At 41.9% G+C, this 16,283-nt stretch overlaps 1 protein-coding gene across 1 annotated transcript in view; it reads right to left on the minus strand.

The window, feature by feature from the left end:
- Positions 1-16,283, minus strand: part of LOC115223091 (poly [ADP-ribose] polymerase tankyrase-1-like) — a 118,339-nt gene that overhangs the window by 22,552 nt on the left and 79,504 nt on the right. The window contains exons 11-17 of the mRNA XM_029793505.2: positions 12,950-13,029; positions 11,644-11,795; positions 9,344-9,410; positions 7,266-7,364; positions 5,073-5,166; positions 2,287-2,412; positions 738-847 (exon numbers count right to left, since the gene is read on the minus strand). Of these exons, the coding sequence (XP_029649365.1) occupies positions 738-847; positions 2,287-2,412; positions 5,073-5,166; positions 7,266-7,364; positions 9,344-9,410; positions 11,644-11,795; positions 12,950-13,029 (728 nt within the window). The remainder of the gene's footprint in view (positions 1-737; positions 848-2,286; positions 2,413-5,072; positions 5,167-7,265; positions 7,365-9,343; positions 9,411-11,643; positions 11,796-12,949; positions 13,030-16,283) is intronic.

Here is a 16,283-nt window from a genome sequence, read left to right on the forward strand (position 1 = left end):
AGTTTCCATCATCTCCACTTAACATTCATTCTCTATGTTAGCATGGGTTGGAGAGTCCCACAGGATCTGATGGGGTACAAAGACTGCATCGTGCTCCTGTGTCTGCTTTGGCAAGGCTTCTACATTGGGAAGCCCTTCCTAACACCAATCCCTTTATAGTGTATACTGGATGCTATTTTTATGGCACCACCGCTACTGACATTGCCATGAAACTTGCAAGACTATGAACCAAGAGGAGGTGGCTTTAGGCTGGGAGTTGAGAGGAGCCAGAGTAGAAGGGGTTTCTTGTGGTAGAGGAACTACATGACTACTCACATTTTAGAAGAGGATGTTGGGTGATTAGGGTGGTGTTAGGAGACAAGAATAGTGGTGGTGAGGTGTCTTGGTGAACCCTCAAGGTAAGGAGTGGCCAGAGACCCAGAAATGTGAGTGGGTGGAAGTTACAAGAGTATGGGGGGGAGATGGGGAATGGGTGAAGAGAGGGGAAGATGGGCAACAATTTTAAGGATTGGGTAGGTTAAAGGGTGGCTGTAGTGAATGGTGAATAAGGAGTGGGCAGGATGATGATATCTGGGGCTTTGATTCTAATAAGGATAGAATATATAATTTTTGAAATAAAGTGTCTGCGATCCACTAATTTTGGAAATAACTGTTCGTTTACATTATCTGTGATTATAATAAAGAACTCGGTGTGTGCACGTGTGCGCAAGTATGTATGTATTTGTATATAAACTTACCCCATAAGAAGAGGCATTATGAAGAGGTATCAATCCGCCTTTATCCATGGCATTCACATCAGCACCGTTCTCCAAGAGAAATTCTGCAACTTCTTGATTGTTATATCCAGCTGCAATACATATAAACATATACAATAATAATAATAAAAAAATATTTATATATATATATATCATCATCATCATCGTTTAACGTCCGCTTTCCATGCTAGCATGGGTTGGACGGTTCGACTGGGGTCTGGCAAGCCCGAAGGCTGCACCAGGCCAGTCAGATCTGGCAGTGTTTCTACAGCTGGATGCCCTTCCTAACACCAACCACTCCGAGAGTGTAGTGGGTGATTTTATGTGCCACCGACACAGGTGCCAGACGAGGCTGGCAGACGGCCACGCTCGGATGGTGTTTTTTATGTGCCGACACAGGTGCCAGACGAGGCTGGCAGACGGCCACACTCGGATGGTGTTTTTTATGTGCCACCGACACAGGTGCCAGATGAGGCTGGCAGACGGCCACGCTCGGATGGTGTTTTTTATGTGCCGACACAGGTGCCAGACGAGGCTGGCAGACGGCCACACTCGGATGGTGTTTTTTATGTGCCACCGACACAGGTGCCAGATGAGGCTGGCAGACGGCCACGCTCGGATGGTGTTTTTTATGTGCCGACACAGGTGCCAGACGAGGCTGGCAGACGGCCACACTCAGATGGTGTTTTTTATGTGCCACCGACACAGGTGCCAGACGAGGCTGGCAGACGGCCACGCTCGGATGGTGTTTTCTTATGTGTCACCGACACATATATATATATATATATATATATATATATTATATATATATATATATATATATATCAATTTAAATACACAACCAAAAGAGCTAATACTTTCATGCTTTTATGATACTTGAACAGGCATATTTATTAAAATACACCATGTCTCTTAAAGCAATCTCTATATACACATATACACACACATATGCATATTTTATATATATATATCATCATCATCATCATCGTTTAACGTCCGCTTTCCATGCTAGCATGGGTTGGACGGTTCAACTGGGGTCTGGGAAGCCAGAAGGCTGCACCAGGCCCAGTCTGATCTGGCAGTATTTCTACAGCTGGATGCCCTTCCTAACGCCAACCATATATACATACATATATGTATGTATGTATGTATGTATGCATATGCACAGGAGTGGCCATATGGTAAAAAGTTTGCTTCCCAACCACGTAGTTTTGGATTCAATTCCATTACATAGCACCTTGTGCATCTTCCACTATAGCCCTGGGCCAACCAAAGCCATGAGTGGATCTGGCAGCCAGAAACTGAAAGAAGCCCATCATATATTTATGCATGCATGCGTGTGTGTGTGTGCATGAGCATGTATGTCTATGTTATTGTCTCCTTGCTTTGACTTCACGTGATACTCGTAAATGAGCGTCACACCATCATGCAAGTCCTTTGTTTCCGAGAAAGCTTACTTAAAAACAGGTAAGTGGCATTGCACAATCCTAATTAAACCTAATGAGGTTTATCATTATAGATCAAGTCTTACCTGCTAAATGCAACGGCGTGGAATTCCGTCCTTGTGTATCTTGACAGTTAATGTTATCTTTGGTTGCTAATTTCTGTACCCTTGCTAGGTTTCCCTTTTTGGCAGCTTCCAAGAGTGCAGCATCACCTGAAGAAGAATCACATCAATTAACTCTTTATATATATACATTCAAATCAGTTCATTTTACACCCCTTCTTTCAAATGCTAACTCAAATGAACCGAATACACATTATTTGGGGTATTGTTTACCTGTACACGCAAGGACACATGGCCTGGGGGTTAATCACCGTCTTCCACACATACAGGCTTGTCCTTTCAGGTGCTAGTGCCACTTAAAAAGCACCCACCTGTCGGTGCTGCACTGACACACCCATGCCAGTGCTGTGTAGATGCAACTGTGCCACTGCTGCAAAGATGCAACTGTGCCACTGCTGCAAAGATGCAACTGTGCCACTGCTGCAAAGATGCAACTGTGCCACTGCTGCAAAGATGCAACTGTGCCACTGCTGCAACGATGCAACTGTGCCACTGCTGCAAAGATGCAACTGTGCCACTGCTGCAAAGATGCAACTGTGCCACTGCTGCAAAGATGCAACTGTGCCACTGCTGCAAAGATGCAACTGTGCCACTGCTGCAACGATGCAACGTGCCACTGCTGCAAGATGCAACTGTGCCACTGCTGCAAAGATGCAACTGTGCACTGCTGCAAAGATGCAACTGTGCCACTGCTGCAAAGATGCAACTGTGCCACTGCTGCAACGATGCAACTGTGCCACTGCTGCAACGATGCAACCGTGCCACTGCTGCAAAGGTGCAACCGTGCCACTGCTGCAAAGGTGCAACTGTGCCACTGCTGCAAAGATGCAACTGTGCCACTGCTGCAACGATGCAACTGTGCCACTGCTGCAAAGATGCAACTGTGCCACTGCTGCAAAGATGCAACTGTGCCACTGCTGCAAAGATGCAACTGTGCCACTGCTGCAACGATGCAACTGTGCCACTGCTGCATAGATGCAACCGTGCCACTGATGCAAAGGTGCAACCGTGCCACTGCTGCAAAGGTGCAACTGTGCCACTGCTGCAAAGATGCAACTGTGCCACTGCTGCTGAAAAGATGCAACCGTGCCACTGCTGCAAAGATGCAACTGTGACAGTCTCTACATCCATGCTGGTGCTGCATAAAAAGCACCCAGCACACACTGCTTAGTGGTTGGCATTAGGAAGGGCATCCAGCCATAGAAATCACGCCACAACAGACAGTTGGAATCTGGACAGCTCCCTGCTAGCTAGCTCCATGTCAAACCGTCCAACCCATGCCAGCATGGAAAGCAGACGTTAACGAACAAATGAACAATCACAAGATTGTGGTTTCAATTCCCAGACTGGGCAGTGGTGTGTTGTATTCTTGAGGAAAACATTTCATTTCACATTACCCTGTGATCACTTTGACATCTGCCACATGGCACACCATGCGCCTGTACAAATCATCCATGCAGGTTCTTTAGCAAAAAATTGCAGAACAGTATTTCTCAAACACAAGAGACTGCCACACACACGTATACATACACAAATGCAACGAATACATATTACTGATGCCCCTTCTGTAACTAAGCCATACCTGCTTTTCAGGTAAGAGACTTTTTTTAATTCTACACATTTCAAGGTGCAGAAAGAGGGAGTGACTAACTCACAGACTACTCTCTTCCAACATTTCTATGCATCACCAACTTGCAGCAATTTACCACAACATCCAACAAGCCTTGCACTGCCCTTCGTTATTGTTCTCTAACATTCTCCCCTCCTTGGTCAGCCACTCACAACCCAAACACCAAACCCTACAACTTGCACTGATTCCAATGAAGAGTGACCAACTTTGAAAGCATCTTCCAATCAGCATTTATCAATCTTATCTCTTTTAGCTGCTCACATCCTCATTTGCATTGCAACCCACTTAACCATGAGCAATTCTCAACCAGATCCCTCACAAGCAAGTTCCTCGAGCAGCAAGAAAAAAGGCCATCAGAATTAGCTGTATGGTGAAGAAGCTTGCTTCCCAACCATATGGTCTTGGGTTCAGTTCTACTGCATTGCCACCTCTTCTACTATAACTCCAAGTTGACTAAAACCTTGTGAGTAGATTTGGTAGATGGAAACTGAAAGAAGCCCATCATGTAATGGGCCCGTGTTTGTGTGTCCCCTAACATCATTGTCATACAATTGATATTGTTTGATTCCAGTCCTCCATGAAAAACATGTGTGGCCATGGGAGATGTCACTTTGCTTGGGGACAGGTGATGGTTGGGGACAAGAAGGATATCCAGCGATAGAAAATCTGCTCCAAGAAATTCTGCCTGACCCACTTGAGCATGGAAAAGGGGACACTAAATACAATAGTGAAAAATTCGTAATGGACTCTGCTCGTCCGGGCAGGGTGTGTTCATGTCACATCCACCCAAGCATTCCCACACTTCATTTGTCTTTCTTGCTCTCATCAGTTTTGCCGAGTCCAAGCCCTCACCCCACCCTTACTTTGCCCCCATATGCCCCACACTAATCACCATCCCCAGTCCTTCGCACGTGAATGTCATCCCTCTGAAAATCACTCTCTGCTCACCACATACTCCCTACAAGTGCTAACTTACAAAAGTTCAAAAGGAACACTGGAAACATCAATTTCCAAGTCAAAGAGGGGCCTGTAGTGGCCAGGGACACTCGTCTCTTCATCCAGGCATAGTCAAAAAAAAAAAAAAATCACATTGGTTACCAAAAGATCAAAGATTTCCTACCTCGTAGAACATCTTGTACATCAGAATCTCCACTTTTCACAAGATCAAGAGGAATATGGCCATCACGGTTTTTCTTATTCAAATCAGCTCCATGCTACAAAAGAAAATTGAAAGAGTGTAAAATCTTGCCTCACAACTGTGTGTGTGTGCAGAAGACATACATGTGTGCATGGATTATGCATATATACATAAATATAAGCTTGTGTGGGCCTTGTATGTGTATGCACATACACGTGCACATGTGTGCATTAGCACATATCCATCTATATCTGGGCCTGGTGCAGCCTCCTGGCTTCCCAGACCCCAGTTGAACCGTCCAACCCATTCTAGCATGGAAAGCGGACGCTAAACAATGATGATGATCTGTATATGGACACACGCATGTAAATCTGTGTCTATACTTACAAACAGAAGTACAAGACAAACACACACACACACATTCTCACTCATTCCTTTCAAATGACAATGTGTAGATTCTGTGTATTGATTCACTGTAGTAATTAAAATTCTTCCTGTAAAAATCTTATCTTGAAAAAGCCAATATACAGTTGTACAACTTCTACTTTCAAATGACCTTATTTGGTAACGGCAAGCCTTGTGCCAGAGGAAGGATAGGCACCAAGTTTTAACATTCAAAGGCTAGATTTACCATTTGGCTGCACTCCATGCATTTGGATGGCATTACATGTACCTAATAATAGACTAACTTGGCTCTACATGACTTAGAATACACCCATCTCATTTGATACTTAAAGGCCATGGTGAACATCTTCTACCCTTTATTACTTAAGCCAGCTATATCTGGCCCGACTATTCTACCCGATTTATGTTCAAACTGGCCATATCCTGCTTCTCACACCTACTCTGCAATGTCATTATAAAAATAAATAATCACATCGCTGAAATCTCAAAGCTTCAAGATAATGCATGATGAATTCAAAACAATGTGAATAAATAAGCCTTACTTTTGACAGAGTGGTCTGAATACCAATTGGTTAACCCACATTGTGTCATGCTGAATCATCGTCATCATCATCATCGTTTAACATCTGCTTTCCATGCTAGCATGGGTTGGACGATTTTGACTGAGGGCTGGCGAGCCAGATGGCCGCACCAGGCTCCAATCTTGATCTGGCAGAGTTTCTACAGCTGGATGCCCTTCCTAATGCCAACCACTACGAGAGTGTAGTGGGTGCTTTTTACATGCCACCAGCACGGGGGCCAGTCAGGCGGTACTGGCAACGACCTCATTCGAATCTTTTTACACGTGCCAGTGAAGCGACGTTGGTAACGATTACGCTCGAATGGTGCCCTTTTACGTGCCATGGGTACACGGGCTGAATCTCCCTGAAAACTACGTTAAGGATGGCACGTGTCTGTGGGGTGCTCAGCCACTTGGACATCAATTTCACGAGCAGGTTGTTCCACTGGTCAGATCAACTGGAACACTCAGTCGTAACCAACAGAGTGCTGTTTATATAGAGTAACCAGTCTTATGGGTTTTAAGGCTCAAGAAGAAGTTTTAAAATAATCATCATTGGTATACCGCTGTGTTTAAAGTGACACCATTGTGTGATGTGTGATGTGTGTGTGTATTATGTCTTGTTGCTGTTAGAAACATTGAGAAACTTGGATCTTTTCCGTTTGAATGGCAGATTTTAACATAATTTCTAGGTAACTAAAAAATTTTAATCTTCGTATACTGGTAGAATGTGTTTATAAAACATCTTTTTCTCTTGGCTTTATTGAGAAAATTTTATAGTGTGTAAGATATTTTTTGTTTTTTTTCTTCAATTTCTGCAATTTCAACCAATCAATGACGTCCATTGAGGTAAACAACATTCTGTGCCGTATGAATATGTCCCTCGTTTAAGAAACAGATTGGGTTTATTTACATTTGTGAAGAAAAAAAGATACCCTTCCCCTTAACCACCCCTAACCCTAACCCTAAAACAGATTGAAATGCAATAGATCGATACTAGGGTCATAATTATGGGTGACAATTTCATATGACACCGCTAGAAAAAATTGCCGTTCAAACCGAAAAGATCCGGAAACTTTGTTAACTAATTAAACATTGAACCACTTGTAATCACTGATAGAAATAACTGTTTCGTAAAAGATAAGGAAGTATCTTCTGTTATTTTAAAGAAAAAACATCAAAATGAGAAGAAAGGCAAAATGAGAACCAACCTTCAATAATAGTTTACAGATCTCAAACTTTCCTTTGGCAGCTGCCTCATGAAGTGGAGTAAATTTCCATAAATCTGCTACATTTACCAGGGCACCATGCTGGAGAAAAAACAAAGAGTATATATCATTATTACATTAAAAGGAAGGCAGCAAGCTGACAGAGTTTTTAGCATGCTGAACAAAATGCTAAGCGGTGTTTCACCTGTTGCTATGTTCTGGGTTCAAATTCCGCCAAGGTCGACTTTGCCTTTCATCCTTTCAGGGTCAATAAATTAAGTACCGATGAATTGACTGGCTTCTGTGCTGATGGCACATAAAAAGCACCATCCGAACATGGCCGTTGCCAGCGCCGCCTTGACTGGCTTCTGTGCCGGTGGCACGTTAAAAGCGCCAACCAATCGTGACCAGACTCCCCTGGCACGTAAAAACCACCCACTACACTCACAGAGTGGTTGGCGTTAGGAAGGGCATCCAGCTATAGAAACACTGCCAGATCAAACTGGAGCCTGGTGCAGCCTCCTGGCTTCCCAGACCCTGGTCGAACCGTCCAACCCGTGCTAGCGCGGAAAACGGACGTTAAACGATGATGATGATGAAACAATGGGGTCGATATGATTGACTAGTCCCCTCCCCAGCAAAATTTCAGACCTTATGTCTTTAGCAGAAAGAATTCATCATCATCATCATCATCGTTTAACGTCCGCTTTCCATGCTGGCATGGGTTGGACGATTTGACTGAGGACTGGTGAACTAGATGGCTGCACCAGGCTCCAATCTTGATCTGGCAGAGTTTCTACAGCTGGATGCCCTTCCTAATGCCAACCACTCCGAGAGTGTAGTGGGTGCTTTTTACGTGCCACCTGCACAGGAGCCAGTCCAGCGGCACTGGCAACCATCTCGCTCGAATATTCTTTCATGTGCCACCTGCACAGGAAAGGATTATTGCATTAAAAGGAAAATAAAGTTTTCTTATGTTAGAACAAAACAATAAGGTTGTAGAGAGCATGTGGACGATGATGAGGATGTGTGTGTGAGAGAGAGAAAAAGAGAAAGAGTGAGAGATACAGCTACGACAATCTTTCTCCAAAACCTCTCCTGATTTTAGGGACACAGTCTAAACCAAACAAATATTAAGTTTACTTAAATGATTAAATGAAATACAAGTATCTGTGTATAAGTATAAATGATACCAATTTATTACTAATGTACTGTGCAAGATACCAGTAAACTAGTCTGGTAGCTGCAGGAATTTGAGGTTCCTGCTCATAAACTGGTTTCAAATTCTCACACAAGGCCAACAATTTCGCAGGAAGGGGCTACATTGATTACATCAACTCCAGTGCTCAAATAGTAATTATTTTATCAATGCTGAAAAGATGAAAGACAAAGTCAACCTCAGCGGAATTTGAACCCAGAATATAAAGACGGACAAAATGCTAATGAACATTTTGTCCATCACAGTATCGGTTTGCCACTCAGGCAGCTTTGGTCAGCCAAGGGGTATATATAGTAGAAGACATCCAAGGTATCGTGCAGTGGGACTGAACTTGAAACCACATGGCTGAGAAGTGAACTTTTTCCACCACAGCCACATCTGCATCTGTTAGAAACACTTGCTCAAGGTATGCAGCGAGATTGAAGCAGGCTTTTTGACCATGCAGCCGTGTGTGTGTGTGTGTGTGTGTGTGTGTGTGTGTGCATACATGTAGTGTGATGTGTGTAAACTTAGGGCAAAGGATAAAGACCCCCTTCGGTCAGGAATGACCATGGGGTAGCACCTAGACAGTTCCCCTCCGAGGCACAAATTTGGGCAAGTTTGTTTATGGAAGATCAGCAGTCACTCATGCATACCAACTTTCCCTCTCCAATCCAAGGGAAAGGCAAAGACCAGTACAGCTTGGCACCATTTCTACAGCTGAGGGAACTGGAGCAACATGAAATAATGTGTCTTGTTCAAGAACATAACACATGGCCCAGTCCAGGAATCAAACTCACTACCTCGTGATTGTGAGCCCAACATTCTAACCACTGTGTCAACCAAAGCAAACACACATATAAAATATAGCAAAGATCCATACCTTGATAAGAAGCTCAGTGACTTCATAATGGCCATAGGAACATGCATTGTGTAACGGAACTAAACCCCTGAAAAAGAAAAAAAACAGAGACAGACAAATTAATAACTTCCTTCATTTTTAATTATATACTAATACAGTTATTGTATTATAGTCACAATATTAGAATGAAGGGCAGTTAGTGCAGAGTTACACTAGAAGGAAGCACAATAGCCACAGGTAACCTCTGTACTATATTTACAAGAATATATAGTGTTACTATTACGAAAAACTGTCATATGTCCTAAATTGGCCAAATGCATTTTTTCGCAATAGGCGGTTCTTTTGGTCAAACTATCATATCTCCAGCCACTTCAGATGCCAAGATATAAAAAGTGTCAAAGTGTAGTACAATGGTATAGAATTTTTCAAAAGTGTAGTAAGTCCTACATACGACAGCTTTGCAAAAGCATTTCTCACTGAAAATGTCATACATGCATGGAGTTACGATTTTATGCACCCAAACGAAGTATTATTGTTAAGCTGAATCTGTTGCTAATGTAAAAAGAAATGGAATGGCAAAACTATTTTTTCGTTTTCTGAAAAAGCAAAGTTTTGGACTTATGACACTTTTGCATAATAGCAATATGTATGTGAGAGAGAGAGAAAGTTATTATATTTGTATACATACACAAAGACTCCCTTTGGTCATGACTGACCATGGGATTGCACCTAGAAAGTTCCCCTGCAAGGCACAAGTCCAGGCAAGGTTGTTTATGGAAGACCAGCATACCAGCTTACCCTCTCCATGCCACTGCATGGCTCAGTGATTAGAGCGTCGAGCTTACGATCGTGAGGTTGTGAGTTCGAATCCTCGACTGGGCTGTGTGTTGTGTTCTTGAGCAAGACACTTTATTTCACATTGCTCCTGTTAACTCAGCTGTAGAAATGAGTTGTGATGTCACTGGTGCCAAGCTGTATCAGCCTTTGCCTTTTCCTTGGATAACATCAGTGGTGTGGAAAGGAGAGGCTAGTATGCATGGGCAACTGCTGGCCTTCCATAAAATAACCTTGCCCGGACTTATACCTCGGAGGGTAACTTTCTAGGTGCAATCCCATGGTCATTCATGACCGAAGAGGGTCTAACTAATGCAGACTGTAAGGGTAGAATTTCTTTCAGAGCAGCAGAGAGGATTGTTATGTCTTTGACAAGACTACAGGATTCTCCAAACTCTATGCTACACTTAAATACCTTTTAACACAGAATCAGCAGCAGAGAGGACAGAAGTAGGAGAATGATGGATAACAAAAAGTAGAGAAATTTTAAAGGCGGTGAGCTGGCAGAAACATTAGCATGCCGGGCGAAAAACTTAGCGGTATTTCGTCTGCCGTTACGTTCTGAGTTCAAATTCCGCCGAGGTCAACTTTGCCTTTCATCCTTTCAGGGTCGATAAATTAAGTACCAGTTACACACTGGGGTCGATGTAATTGACTTAATCCCTTTGTCTGTCCTTGTTTGTCCCCTCTATGTTTAGCCCCTTGTGGGCAATAAAGAAATAAGAGGTAGAGAAATGGTGAGAGTGAATGGGGGATGTCAATACCAAAGGTAGGTAAAAGGTATAGGAGTACATGCATGTTTCATAAGGCTCGTTAACCTTTTGTATTTAAACTGGCCATATCCAGCCAAAATATTCTGCCTGTTTTATGTTCAAACCAGTCAGATCCAGTCTCTCACACCTACCCTACAATGCCATTCTAAAACTAAACAATCAGATAGTCAAAATCTTGAAGCTATGAGATAATGCATGATTAATTTAAGACAATGTGAATAAATAAGAAATACATTCGACAGAAATTAATCTGGATGCTAAGGGGTTAAGTATCTACCTCAAGATGGTGTGGAAAGGAGGATGATAAGGATGAGGGAAGGAGGGGTGGAGTGTTGGGGGGGGGTCAGGTAGATTACATGGAATTCCCCAGTAACACTGGAAACACTGCACAGTGGTATCCACTGCTATCCTCAATCACACCAGCACTGTATTACAGTGGGAGTGAGGATGAGTAAAGAATGATTGAGTGGTGAAAAAATTAGCCAAAAGAGCAAGAAATGCACACAGAATAATGCATAGGAAATGGACAGCGAATGAGTCATTTAATTAAAAAAAAAAGCCAAGTGGGACGTAAGATGTAATGTTGGTGAATTTCAGGAAGCATGGAATTTTTGAAGATGATTCCAAAAGATGATGATTCTATTAGAGAGTGGTGGGTGTTAAAGACAAAACAAAAACCCAAACAATCAAGGATGTCTGGCCGTAGAGACTCACCCTTTGTCTTTTGCGTGTACGTCTGCACCATTCTGTAACAAAAAATCAACTACACTAACACGATTGTAACCTGCAGCAAAGTGCAGTGGAGTGGAATGTCGGCCGTCCAAGTCTCTGCAGTTGACAGCAGAAGGCTGCGCTGTAACCAATTTCTACAAGACAAAACACAGCATTTTAAGAATTGATTTAAATTATATATATATATAAAAGAACAAAAAAAAAAAAGCATTAAAAAATTTAGTGTTTTCTACGAGATAAGATGCTTGCTACCCAACCACACGGTTCCAGGTTCAGTCCTACTGCATGGCACCTTGGGCAAGTGTCTTCTACTATAGCCTCAGGCCAACCAAAGCCTTGCAAATGGATTTAGAAGATGGAAACTGAAAGAAGCCCAGGAGTGGCTGTGTGGTAAGTAGCTTGCTTACCAACCGCATGGTTCCGGGTTCAGTCCTACAGCGTGGCACCTTGGGCAAGTGTCTTCTACTATAGCCTCGGGCCGACCAAAGCCTTGTGAGTGGATTTGGTAGATGGAAACTGAAAGAAGCCTATCGTATATATGTATATATATATGTGTGTGTGTGTGTGTGTATGTTTGTGTGTCTGTGTTTGTCACCCTAGCATTGCTTGACAACAGATGCTGGTGTGTTTATGTCCCCGTCACTTAGCGGTTCGGCAAAAGAGACTGATAGAATAAGTACTGGGCTTACAAAGAATAAGTCCTGGGGTCGAGTTGCTCGACTAAAGGCGGTGCTCCAGCATGGCCACAGTCAACTGACTCAAACAAGTAAAAGAGTATATATGTATATGTGTCTTTTTTTGTATGTGTGTGTGATGACAGACTCTCTCCTCAAAGACGATGTATGAGTGTCCAGCTTTTACCCTTTTTTCTGTTTCTGTCAACCAAATCCACTCAAGACTGATCAACCTGAGGCTCTAAGTAAAAGACATTTGCCACATTGTGGGACTGAACCCAAAACCATGTGGTTGGGAAACAAACTTCTTACCAGAGGACCACACCTGTGTGCTAAGTCGTCATCATTTTCCATGCAGGCATGGGTTGGATGGTTTGACTATGTGGTTGGTAAGCGAGCTTCTTACCACACAGCCACTCCTGAGCCTATAAAATACAAGCCTCCCCAGCAGGGAATTGAACCCCGGTCTCCCACATGACAGGTGGGGGATACTTACCACTATACTACCGGTTATAAATAATCTTTTAATAATTTTTTGAAGAAATAGTTTTAAATATGAAAAAACACAAATTTATCTGCAGCAGGAAAAAGGTAAATAAAAGTGCAATATCTACCTTAACAAGATCCAGATCTCCTGATTTGGCTGCTTCTAAAAGTTGAATATCAACTTCAACTACACCAATTGATGGACCCTCTGGTAATATTGCAGGGGATAAAAAGAAAAAATAAAGAAAAAAAAAGAAGAAAAAAACAATTAAAACTTGACAAAAAGAAAAATAGCCTCAATACAGTTCTTTTTTTAGGTTTATGCTAAAATTGATTTTTTTTCTATCTACCTAACCCTAAACTCCCTTTCTCTCTCTCGCTTACTCACACACACACACATATATATCTCCCTTTATATCTCTTTCTCTCTCTCTCTCTCTCTCTCAGCAACACCTTAATTTTTAACCTTTTTGTGACAAACCAGCCAAAGAGCCTCCATACCAGTGTCCACAAACTAGAAGTATGATTTAAAGTTTTAAAAAGTCCATACCAACAAAGGTCTTGAAAATCAAACAGAAGCAAGGCCACTGCTGCTGCTATCACTGTTTAACGTCCAGTTTTCCATGCTTGCATGGGTCAGACAGAATATTGAGGCAGATTAGCCACAGGCTGATGTCCTTCCTATCGCCAAACTTCACTTGATTCCAAGCAAGGTAATATTTACCCAAGGCCAGAGTTTTTTTTTTTTCACAGTTTAGTCACATGTCAATTCTGATTAAGGAAGACCTGTGACCAAAAGAGTTCCAGCCACAACCACCTTGTCCTTTATTCATCCATAGCATATGAAAACATGTGACATCAAGGCAAATGTGCATGTACACACACACAATCATCACCATTTAACATCCATTTTCCATGCTGGCATGGACTGAACGGTTTGATAGGAGCTGGTAAGGCCAGGAACTGAACCAGACTTTCTACAACTGGATGTCTTTCCTATAACCACACACACGAAGAGTGTCAGTTTCCTTCCACCCAATTCACTCACAAAGCTTATGTTAACCTGGGTCTTTAGCAGAAGACAGTACCACAAAGTGGGATTGAACTCAAGACCACACAGTTAGGAAGATTCTTAACCACAAAATCATGCCTGAAAATGTTATTCGTGACTTTGTTACACACAAACAAAGAAGTTTTTTATACTTTTTTCTAAATTTTAAACTTTAAAACAGATTTTGTTTTATTTTTAATTTCCATGAGAAATAAGCTAAGAACGATAACTTTTTTATTATTTGGCAGCCATTGCATCAGAAGGTATAAAATAAAAAAAGAGACTGACAGCCACAAATGTACAAAGGTCTGTTAAAATTGCTCGTAAAACAAAATTATTTTTAACGAGGTGGAAGGCAAGTTATCTCCCTTGGAATGATTCATGGCTTACAGAAACCAGATTGTTTTCGGGGACAAAACCGTCTGTCATGCAATCGTTCAGTGTGCATGTATTTGTATGTCGTGGGGTTGTATTGAACAGCTGCCGTCTCGTGTAAGATGAAGCCAGCTGTCCGTTGAAGAGATTGACGCACCAACTTCTTTTAGCAGACAAGGGATCTTTTCGCTTTGACCGGCAGATTTTTAAAGTAATTTCTTTGTAACTAAACACTTTTAAACTTCGTATACTGGTAGAATGTGTTTATAAAACATCTTTTTCTCTTGGCTTTCTTGAGAAAATTCTGTAGTTTGTAAGCTATTTGTTGTTTAATTTCTTGCATTTCAGCAATTTCAACCAATCAATGACGTCTATTGAGGTGAATACAATATCTCTGGATTGTTGTCAACAACAATTATTTGCAGTGTCATAGCTTACAAACTACAGAATTTTCTCGAGAAAGCCAAGAGAAAAAAATGTTTTATGTAACACATTTTACCAGTATACGAAGTTTAAAAGTGTTTAGTTACAAAGAAATTATTTTAAAATCTGCCGGTCAAAGCGAAAAAATCCCAGAAAGGTTTGAAGACAGGCACTTTCCTATCTGGACAAGCTCTCATCAAATTCTTCAAATATGATTTGAAGAGGAAGGTGAGGGTAGAAAGGGAAGTGCTACCTTATAGTATGTTTATCAAAAGGTAGACGAGGCTGGCAAGACTGAAAGGATCTACTCTGAGTATGCTTTTCTAAGTAGGAGGAAAGAAACAGGAAGATAGCACTTCCCATGCCTTGGGAATGGCAGAGTAATCTGGGACACTTTACGTGTGGAGTTTACTCTGAATTACCCTCAGTGAACTGTTTTTCAAATCTCTCTCTATATATATAGGTACAGGTGTGGCTGTGTGGTAAGAAGCTTGCTTCCCAACACATGGTTCCAGGTTCAGTCCTATTGTATGGCACCTTGGGCAAGTGGCTTCTACCATAGCCTCAAGCTAACCAAAACCTCGTGAGTGGATTTGGTAGACAGAAACTAAAAGAAGCCTGTCGCGTGTGTGTGTGTGTGCATGCATGTGTCTGTATCTGTCCCCACTGTCACAGATTGACAACCAGTGATGATGTGTTTATGTCCCCATAACTTAATGTTTCAGCAAAAGAGACCAAGAGAATAAGTACAAATTTTTTAAAAACATAAGTCTTGGGGGTCAATTTATTGAACTAAAACCCTTCAAGGCGGTGCTCCAGCATGGCTGCAGTCAAATGACTGAAAACAATAAAAGAATATCCGTTTGTTATATTCTTTAACGTTATAGTCTCGTCCCTCTATCACTGTAAACCCCACCTGTTTCTGTGTGTTGTACTTCTTTGATATTGCCCTCCATGTCTTGGGCCCTTGTTGCCAATGAAAGAAATCATGTAAAAAAAAAGGTAATATAAAAGGAGGAAGGGGGCTCTCTACCCCCCTTTTGACCAGGCTCTCATGGCTTTTATGGGTTTTTCCACGAGTAACCTTTCAAAGCGCCTCCCCCTATTGGGAGTTTTTACTTGATATATTTTCAGTGTTATCTTGCATTTTTACAAGGACTTTACAAATGGACAAAACCCTTTTGGAACTTTCATCATGTATTTTGTCCTTACATGTTTTATTTGATTTTTGTTAGCCCTTGTGGCCAATAAACGAATTAATTATCATTATTATTATTGTTGTTGTTCTTATTGAGGCAGCGGCAGAGGCTCGCTAATCAGCTGAGAAGTTTGTGGTTCAAACCATATCATTGTCAATCTGTTATATTTATTACCAGTATTTCAGTGTCGTCCAGTGTCTCTAGTCAAAGACACCAGAACTCAGAATGACCAAAATCCAGTTTAGTCACATGTCGATTCTGATCAAGGAAGACATGTGACCAAAAGAGTTCCAGCCACGACCACCTTGTCCTTTATTCATCTATAGCATATCTAGGACTACACTATCGAGTGTGTCTTGTTTTGTGGCAGTAGGATGTCATTTGAAGGAGATTTGGTTGGGATTTCTGACGGGT

The sequence above is a fragment of the Octopus sinensis genome, linkage group LG22 (assembly GCF_006345805.1).
Source record: "Octopus sinensis linkage group LG22, ASM634580v1, whole genome shotgun sequence".
Classification (NCBI taxonomy): Eukaryota; Metazoa; Mollusca; class Cephalopoda; order Octopoda; family Octopodidae; genus Octopus; species Octopus sinensis.